Consider the following 9,957-nt stretch of genomic DNA (forward strand, 5'->3'; position numbering starts at 1 on the left):
TTAGTAAATCTACACGATTTAAAGCTCTTGCTTCTTCCTCAAACAGATGAAAGCAGAGATGTGAGGGTGTTAAGGACACAAAGAAAGGTTCTTTTATATACTTCAGATTACTTTTGTTCCAAGGGTCTGAAGTTTAAAAAGAAAACTCTGGACACGCCAATTAATTCAGAATTCCTCCTGCAATAGTTGCGAAATGCTGTATGCATGAAAACTGGGGAAATCTTAATGTACTCAATTACTATACTCCAATGAAAATCTTACCTTTCAGAATAGTCACACAAATCCTGAAGAAACAGCCAAAAGTATTTCTTCTAACATTTTCTACTAATATAGAAACGAAGACCACTAATGAACTAGTGTAAGCACAGGTGTTCTACAGGTAGAGTATCAAACTAACTGAATATGAAGTAGGGTACTTTTCCTTTTGTCTTCAGTGAACTTTCAGGAACTGAAAATCAAATTCATATGAACTTCATAGCAAAGAATTTAAGAGTCTAATTCTGACTACAGAAGCATTTTAAGGGGAAAAAATGAGACACAAAACTGCATAGTTTCACCTGTGAACTACGTGTATACTAATTTCAATCTGAAATGTTTTTTACTCGAATTTGCTGTCATTTAATTTTGGACTGGACTGTTTTTCAATCAAAAAAATAAAAAATCAACTATTTTTTCCACCTTAATATTCAACCTACCTGCCCATAGTTGTCTATGCCAGTTACTAATCTATTTAAATTTAATAAATCAAAAGCTGTCCTTAGAGATTGGCCAAGAGTCGTAAGTCCTTCTGCCTGAAGGTTTTTCAGTTCATTCATAAACGTTGCATGGTTTTCCTTCCATCCGGCCTGAAAAGAAAAATTTAAAAAAATTTTTCCCATCTTTCAAAGCTACGTACACACGGACAGCCTTTATAATCTGTTCACCAAGTGCTTCACTTTGGGTTGGCAGGTTAACTTCACTTTTGGTTAGAATAGTTTGGTTATGTTAATATTGTCTCTGCTAATAAAACTCTTCCAAGGGTGGCCAGGAATAAACCCGCTTGTTCTATACCTTCTGGTAGTTAATGGGCTTAACATTTTGTAACTTCTCTGAGAAATTTACTACTTATTACCCAAAAACTGGGGGTGCGAAGGGACTAGTGGAAAGCAGATGGGAGGAGGACTTCTGAAGTTGACCCACAGCTTGTCCCACCGGCTGGTGGCCCTCTTAGGACAGACGATGGAGATGGTCAAGCCTCGCAGCCCCCACCGGGCCCCTTGCCAGCCCGGCTGATTCCCCTTTAATGCAAACCGAGGCTCCGCACGGTCGGGCCCGGCTGTCATTCCGGCTAACTTGAATAAATATCCCCCACAGTTCATTGCTGCCGCTCACGCCGCGGAGGGGAAATGTCGGCCATGTTGATCGCAGCGCCGCCGCTGCCACCGCCGCCGCCGCCGCCGGGCCGAGCGGGGCCCGGGAGGGGACGGCGGTGGCCAGGCGACTCCGCACCGCGCCAGGACGCTCCCGAGCGAGGGTGGGGGCGGAAGCCCACAGGGGAAGAGACCTCGGCGCCGGGAGCACGGCCGTGGGGGAGGGGAGCATAATGAAGGGTGAGGGGGGAGGGCGGGCGACGAAGGAACAGGGAAGGGAAGGGAAGGGGGAGGGCGAGGGCTGTTACCTTGATAGCATAGGGCGGCTCTTCGAAAGTGACCAGCATATACCTGTCCCCTCTGCTGGCAGGGTCCCGGGCACGGAGCTGCGGGACAGAAGAGAAACGGGGCGGGCGAGAGGGAAGCACAGAGGCGAGGTTACCAGGAGAAGGGGCGCCCAGTGGCCCCGCCGCCCCCACAGTACCGCACACGCAGCGGCCGCCCCTCCACGCCGCCCCACACACACAGATCGCTCCCCGCACACCGCCCGCGGCCCAAGCCGGGCCCCGGCCGAGCCCCTCTCACAGCGCCCGCCCGCCCGCGCGGTGGGGGAGGGGGTCCCCGCGCCCGGCAGCGCCCGCAGTCAGGTCCCCGACACCCCCGCCCCGCCGCCCCCGGCCGTCCTCCCTCCCCCCACCCTGCCGCTCGCGGGCCGCTGGGGCCGGGGTCGCCTCCCGGACTCGGTCTGTCGGTACCTTCATGAAGGTCTCTACCGCGCCTTTGGCCGTGTCCAGGTAGGTGGTGCCCAGATGGCTGCGCTGGTTCATAGAGGCAGACGTGTCTATCAGGAACAGTAAGATGGGCATAGTGCTGGCCGGGGACACCGGGGCCCGAGGTGGTGGAGAAAAAGGAGATGGTGGAAGTGGAGGCACCGGTGGGGTGGCGGCGACCGCCGCTACGCGGGGCGGGGAAGCGTGGTCCCCGGGAGGAAAACACCGTCTGGGTCTTTCCTCTGCTGCGGGGAGTTTCTCCCCCGATAGTTGAGAGGAAACTCCCCAGACCCAGTCCTCCCCGTCGTAACCCCCTCTCCGCCTCCTCCTGCCTGCCTGCCCGCTGGGGCGGACGCCCGGCCGTCTGTCTGTCGGTCCGTCCCCCCTGCCTGGGGGTCCCGTCCCCGCTCCCAGCCCCTATATGTGTCCCCGCGGGAGACGGGCCTGGCTCCCCACCCCACCCCCGGTGCAGGGAGTGGGGACCAGGGAGCTAGCGAAAAGGGGAGTGGGCTGAGGGGAGATTGGCCCTGGGGCTGTTGGGAGAAGTTTCAGAGACTCCCTCCGCACCCCGGCGGTATCACCACTTTCTCGGCCCCTCTCGCTACTGAAGCGCTTTTCTCTCTCACACTCCGGTTTTAACTCGGGCAGGGGCTGCAGGGGCTCCACCCCCTGACACGTCCCCGTACCACGTGATGCACAGCCCCTCTGATCTATTGGGTACTCTCTATCCTCTAATTAGCATATTCAAACAGCTCAGGGGCGGGGGAAGCTTGTAGGCCCTCTCCCAGGACAGTTATTGAGCACGCGCGGAGGCGGGGCGTCGGGCGCGCGCGAGAGCCGGGCGCGAGAGCCGGGCGCGGGGGCCGGGCGCGAGGGCCGGCAGACGAGGAGGCGGGCTCCGGGAAGGGGTGGGCACCGCCCACCGAAGGGGCGCGGAGTGGGTGTGGGGGCTGCGTCGGCGCGCGCAGGGCGGCTGTGGCTGTGAGCCTGCGCGTCAGGTCTGCCGGCCTTTCCTTAGCTGTTGGAGGTGATAGGGGTCGGGGGAAGGGAAGTGGAGGTCGACCTGGCCTCCTCCCCGAGGTCGCTGTAGCTTGGACAAGTGAGGAAGGCTGAGTAGAGTGAACAAACCCCCGATTAGGGGCCGGGGACGGACTCGCGGTCGACCTTCCGCGGAAGGCTGGGTGCCCCGCGGTCACCGGGGAAGTTCCTGGGCCTCGGAGGGCCGGCCCAGCGCGGGCGGGCTGCGGGGGAAGGGAAGTGAGAGGTTGTTTATGGCCCGGACTAATCTCCGCCAGTCACACTCCTCTCCCTCGAGGGCGCGCCTTCCCTGCCCCGGGGTCGGCCAGAGACTGGCCCTATAGCAAGCCAGGGGCCAGTCTCATGAGAGGACCCACCAAAAGGGAACACTTTTTCCTCATCCAACCCCAGAACTATAGGGGTAAACTCACATGTGGCCTGAAAACATAACCGTTCCCACCCAGAGAGATACCTTCCGCTAGCCGTGTTAAGGCAGTAGAGTATCAGTTTTAAAAGTTGAACTTCAGCAAGTAATCAGTTACCCTTATTTTAAAGTGAAAAAACTGACTTCGGCTTGCCCAAGTGACCCAGAGAGGGTTCCCCTGTAACCCTGTCCTTTCAAACTCATTCCAAATACTATATGAGGGAAACTACAGTCGTTTTACTGAAGTCATCAATCCGTTCCTCCAAGTCAGAAATCGTTTTCTCGGATAGATGTAGTTGGAAAACTGAGACGCTGCCTTACATACAAGTTGAATTAGGGTCCTACATCCCTTAAAAGGCTAGATCTTTGTAGCGACTCTCCCACTAGTCCTGCATATCTGGATTCTATTCTTTACCCTGAAATTCTTATATTTGCCTAATGATCATTTAAAGTGCACCTCTTAACATTAACACAGAAGGGGCATGCTTTGTGGCACTCAAAAATCTGCATTTTGTGACTTGGACTTTTCCTGATATTTAGGACAATGTCTAAAACTTTGTTAACTTATGTTAGGGCTGTTTCAGAAACATGTCCTGTGAGTGTGGACTAGACAACATGTGATATTTTTAAGAGATTTAGACTACAAAATCTTACTGATTTGGGCTACAATATGGCAAAGGCTACAAGTCTGACAGTTTGCAGAAGACCTGCTATGTCTAGGTATGGTGATTTAAAAAACAAAATGTGGTCCTTGCCTTCAAAGGACTTATAGTTTTCTAGGAAAATATTACATGTTCATTATTACCCACTGTAAAGCAGAAAGTGATTAGATAATAAATAAGGGGAAAAAATTGTTGCTTTGGGATGATGCAAAAAAATTTTCCAAGGTCAATGTGTTTGGGCTTTATAATAGTGTTTCTCCAAATGGGGTTGTAGATATGATGAATCTGAGTTCTATGGCAATATACAAACTAACAGATAAACAGAATTTTCTTTCAAAGTGGTCATTCAGATAATTTTCATACAGGGCAGCTTTCATTTGTCAGTGCTTTCATCTATAGTCTGTGGACTCTTACCTGTCTGAAAACATGTTCTCTAGGATCATAGTAATTTCATTTTCCTGTACATTAGCCAGGATTTGATAGATAAAATTTGGATATGGTTAAAGGAAGAAGCAGCTGGTGAAAAAACCCTGGGCATGGGATATGTGAAGAAAGTCAGATGGCATTGCTAATGGCTTCCTGGGGAACAGTGAAGTTCAGCTAAGATAAAGCACCAGATGCATGAAGAATAGTATAAGATCCAGAAGAATAGGTTAGGTCTACCTTTAGCTTTATTCCAAGCTAAGAAAAAATAAGTTTCCCTATAAATTGAAGGGTTCCAGTTAGGGTACTAAGAACAAAGCACAAAGCAATGTTTGTAGTCCATCAAACTAGTGTATTGAAATACATTAGCACACATTAATAATGACCTTACTTACAATACTTATTTAATATCATTTTCCAATAGAAACATAGCAGCTCTTCTGTGACTCAGTGAGTGATACTGGCAAATTGTCACATTAAAGTCCATAAGTGGAGTTGTATAGTGGAGACATGATTAGATGCAAAGATACAAAGAGCCAAGTCTGGAGAGTCAACCTAGACCATATAACTAGAACCCATGGTTATGATACCAACCTGAGATCAAAGATGAGGTTTCCGGTTCAGGAATCCTAAAGTGCTTGAAGGCAAGGCCCTAGGACACACCGGAAAATCTGGATATACAAAGGCAGCAAATTTAGAGGCCTTCAGAAACCAGGAAACATTGACAAGTGTCCCTTGGCAAATTGTCAAATAGGTCAAGTTTATTCTTAGTGATTCTGGTTAACAATTTAGCTACTGGTTGATAATGGCTTAAAACTGGTTCTTACCTGAGAGATACAGATCAACATTACCCATAGTTTTAGGGGGGGGGGAAAGAGAAACCAAGTGTCCATACCCAGAGAAAAATAATTCAGTAGCATGATATCTCGTTTTTTTAAAACTTTTTAGGTGAATCTTACAAATAAAACTGGTAACTCCATTCTTAATATATAAGAATAACAGGCATATCTAACATCTAGTAGTGCTTGTCACATACCCTTAGAGTTGATTCATTTCTTAAAAACGGCTAAACTCTGCACAATAAAAGGAGAGGGCTGGAAATGTAAATGTGATCACCAATATATTTAACATAAATTTGTGACATATGTTTAAATTACTTGAATTTAACTATGTTTGGCAAAAAAAATAAAAACTAAATAATAGTAGAGATTCCCACTGTTCCTCAGTGAACTTTGGCCCTGTAGTTAAGCAAAAGATGAGAACAATTAGTCTCTCAGTCACTTTCTGTGATTCTAGAAAAAATTCTGGTTATATTCAAGCTTATTTCTTTCTAAAACATGACCCCTAAATCCAAGCCAACTATTTCATCAGACAGCAGAAGAAACAGTGAATTCTTGCAAGGCTAGAGGGAAAACTAGTACTACCCTGTGCTATTGCAGTCCCAGGGTTTAGGGAAGATTTTTCTGGGAGGGCACTAGTCTGAAGAGATATATGAAGAATACTTTCTCTTTGTGGTTTTTGTATTTTTTTGTTATTGTTTATTTCTTGAGACAGGGTCTCACTATGTATTCCAGGCTGGCCTTGAACTAACTCTGTAGCCTAGGCTGCCCTTAAACTCATGGCAGTCCTCCTGCCTCAGCCTCCTGTGTGCTGGCATTACAGATGTGTGCCACCACACCTGACTTTGCTGCTATTTTTAAAGGAATGGTATCCAGGTGCTCTTAAAAGGGAATAAATTAAAAGCATATGTAAGGCCAGGTGTGGTGGTGCATGCCTGTAATCCTAGCAACTTGGGAGGCAGAGACAGGAGGATCACTGCGAGTTCAAGGCCAGCCTGGGCTACACAGTGAGTTCAAGGCCAGCAAGACCCTGTCTCAAAAATAAAGTATATGGAAGCTCCTGAAAGAATGACAACTCCAGCATGAACAATAGCCTAAATTGTTGAAATGGAGCTACTCTAACAGAATTAAGAACTGATGAGTTAGATTCATTTGTAGGAACCAACTGGGGTCCTTTTAAATTACTTTAAACCAATTAAACAGGGTAACACAGTTTAAAAATAATTATATTGCAATCCCCTGTCTTATGGTATCTGGATGTGTCATCTGAACAGAAAAATCAGATGAACCTAGTGTTCCTTATGTAACCTAATAAGAGTTTCTTTTGACTGTCTTAATCATTTCCTCAGCTCTCTACTATTCTCTTTCAGATCAAAATAATCAGTGATGTTAAGAATCTCAAAACACATGTAAAAGTAATAAGCATAAAATATTAGATATAAAAAACTATGCAGACAAGGTAATCAGATCATACATACAGAAGGAACTTTAATTTTGAACACACTAATATTAGAAAAAAATGCTAGTGGGGACTACTAGTAAAAAGAAATTGGATCTTCCCAATGAACAGTGTTTCACAGTAATATTTGAACTCTCAGTTCAAGATCAGCTCTGCAAATGGACATACTCTAATTGAGAATTAAGATCAGAGAGGAATGGTTTTTCTTCTGAAAAAGCATGAACATTTCAGTTATTTTCTTAACATGAATTGCACACCTAATATGTGACAGACTATGGTATGTCCTCAGATAATTGATGGAAAGATAAGAGACAGATAAACAGATAATGAGAATATGATATATCAGTAGACCCTGGTCATTTAATAAGACTCTTAGAGTATTGCTTTGAAAATACTGTATTTTATCAATTTTGGGATACTATGAGTTATAAGAAACATCCTTTATTTTTTGACTCCTTGGCGAGGACGGAGAGCAGTACTGCTAAACTGACACAATGGCTTTTGTCACTTAGAATTGTTCCACAATGTACTGAATTGTGCCAACAGGAGCATTAGTGATGCAACATTTTAAAAAAGAATACTTCGGGACACTCTACCAAGGTCGCAAGTCCCACAGAACATTCCAAATCAGCCCACACCCCTGCAACAATCCACTGGACACCCCTCTCCCTGCTCCTCTGTACAGCCACCTGGTTCCACACTCCAATGACGCAAAGGACACCGGACCACCAGACCATGGTACTGAGTCCTGCCGCTCTTGGCCCAGAGGTAGGGGCTTCTGAGCCACTGTCCCACTGCACCTGATCCAGAGGAAGGGGCTTCCTGGCCACCATCCCTTCCGCTGCTCCCAGCCCACAGTAAAGGGCTTTTGGGCCACCATCCCTACCGCTGATCCCAGCCCCTGTCCCACCTCTCCCAGCTCAGAGGAGGTAATCCATGCAGGGTGTCAACAGCAGCCCGCTACCCCAGTCGAAATGAGAAAACACATAAATAAGTCTCAAAACCAGACTTCCAGATCACCTACAGCAACCCCAAAGGGAAATGAGATGGAACACTCTGATACTCAACCACCTGGACCCACTGAACTGGCAACAAAAGGGGATCTGGAAAAATGAAATCAGAAATAGTTTCTCAGATAACAGGAGAAATTGTGCCCCTAGTGCAAGACATGATTAATAAATCTAGAGAGGAGCTGAGGAATATGATGGAATCCCAACATAAGAAACAAATGGAATCCATAAAACAGGTGCAAATAGATTTCCAGGACATGAAAAACTCCATTGAAAGTCTACACAGTAGAATGAGCCAATGTGAGGACAGAATTTCAGATATAGAAGATAAGATTGCGATTTATGACCAGGAAAAGAAAAATTGCTTCAAAATTATAGGGGAACATGAGAAATCAATCCAGCAGCTGCTAGATGATGCAAAGAAGAATAATATAAGACTGATTGGAGTCAATGAAGAAACAGGAGAGAGTGCAAATGACATAAAAAAACTCTTCGCAGAAGTAATAGCAGAAAACATCCCAAGCAGGGGAAAAGAGCTTGACATACACATACGTGAGGCATATAGGACTCCAAATAGCCTTGATCAAAAAAATCTACACATAGGCATATAATTGTTAAAATTCCAGAAACACAACAGAAGAAGAAAGTTCTCCAAGCAGTTAGAGAAAAGAAACAAATCACATACAAAGGAAAGCCCATCAGAATCATAGCAGACTTCTCAGCACAAACCATCAAGGCAAGAAGAGCTTGGAGTGACATATTCCAAGCCCTAAAAGAAAACAGCCTCCAACCCAGATTGATGTACCCTGCAAAACTATCTTTCAAAATAGATGGAGAAATAAGATACCTTCATGACAAAGAGCACCTTAGGAACTTCATGAATACCAAACCAGCACTCCAAAGAATTTTACACAATATCCTAGGAACAGACATTGAGGATCACAACCCCAGGAAGCAAAGCAGAATGAACCCATCTGGCATGACAAGAAATTAAATGTAAAGGGGGAGAACCCAACAAAAAGAAAAAGTCATGGCAATGACAAGTCAATACATTTCAGTTATAACCATCAATGTTAATGGTCTCAATTCACCAATCAAAAGAAATAGACTGGCAGAATGGGTCAAGAAGCAAAATCCAACAATATGCTGCATACAAAAAACACACTTAATTCAAAATGAAACTCATAGACTGAAAGTTAAAGGGAGGAAAACAATACTCCATGTGACAGGAACCTGAAAAAAAGCAAGAGTAGCTAACCTCTTTGCAGATCAAGTAGATTTCAAACTAACACTGATTAAGAGACATGAAGAAGGACACTACATCCTTGTAAAGGTAAAAATCCAACAGGAAGAGGTGATAATCATAAATATGCACCAAACACTAGTGCGCCCAACTATATAAAGCAAATACTAACGGACATGAAAAGTCATATATGCGCTAATACAATTGTAGTGGGGGACCTCAACACCCCACTGTCATGAATAGATAGATCAACTAGACTAAAAATAAGTAATGAGGTACTAGAACTCAATCAAACTCTTGAACAAATGAACTTAACAGATGTTTACAGAGTCTTCCACCCCACAAAATCAGAATACACAATCTTCTCAGCTGCACATGGGTCATTCAACACACTTCTGAATAACCAATGGGTCACAGAGGAAATTAAAGAAGAAATCAGACAGTTCCTTCAATTAAATGACAATGACAATACAACATATTGGAATCTATGGGACACAATGAAAGCAGTCTTAGGAGGGAAATTCATAGCAGTGAATACGCATATTAGGAAAACAGAACGAGCCCAATTAAACAACCTGATGCTGAACCTCAAGCTTCTAGAAAAAGAAGAGCAGGACAACCCCAAAGCTCATACAAGGGAGGAAATTATAAAGATCAGAGGAGAAATCAATGCAATGGAGACTAAGAGAATGATACAAAAAATCAGTGAAGCCAAGAGTTGGTTCTTCAAAAGAATCAACAAAATTGACGAACCCTTAGCC

General features: G+C 45.4%; 1 protein-coding gene across 1 annotated transcript in view; it reads right to left on the reverse strand.

Annotated features, from left to right (window-relative positions):
- Nucleotides 1-2,730, reverse strand: part of Ints6 (integrator complex subunit 6) — an 84,529-nt gene extending 81,799 nt beyond the window's left edge. The window contains exons 1-3 of the mRNA XM_004844137.3: nucleotides 2,105-2,730; nucleotides 1,658-1,735; nucleotides 696-845 (exon numbers count right to left, since the gene is read on the reverse strand). Of these exons, the coding sequence (XP_004844194.1) occupies nucleotides 696-845; nucleotides 1,658-1,735; nucleotides 2,105-2,215 (339 nt within the window). The 5' untranslated portion in view covers nucleotides 2,216-2,730. The remainder of the gene's footprint in view (nucleotides 1-695; nucleotides 846-1,657; nucleotides 1,736-2,104) is intronic.
- Between the last annotated feature and the right edge of the window lie 7,227 nt (nucleotides 2,731-9,957).

Source organism: Heterocephalus glaber, unplaced genomic scaffold (assembly GCF_053883595.1).
Source record: "Heterocephalus glaber isolate CG9 unplaced genomic scaffold, H.glaber_assembly_v1.0 deba00001666, whole genome shotgun sequence".
Lineage (NCBI taxonomy): Eukaryota > Metazoa > Chordata > Mammalia > Rodentia > Bathyergidae > Heterocephalus > Heterocephalus glaber.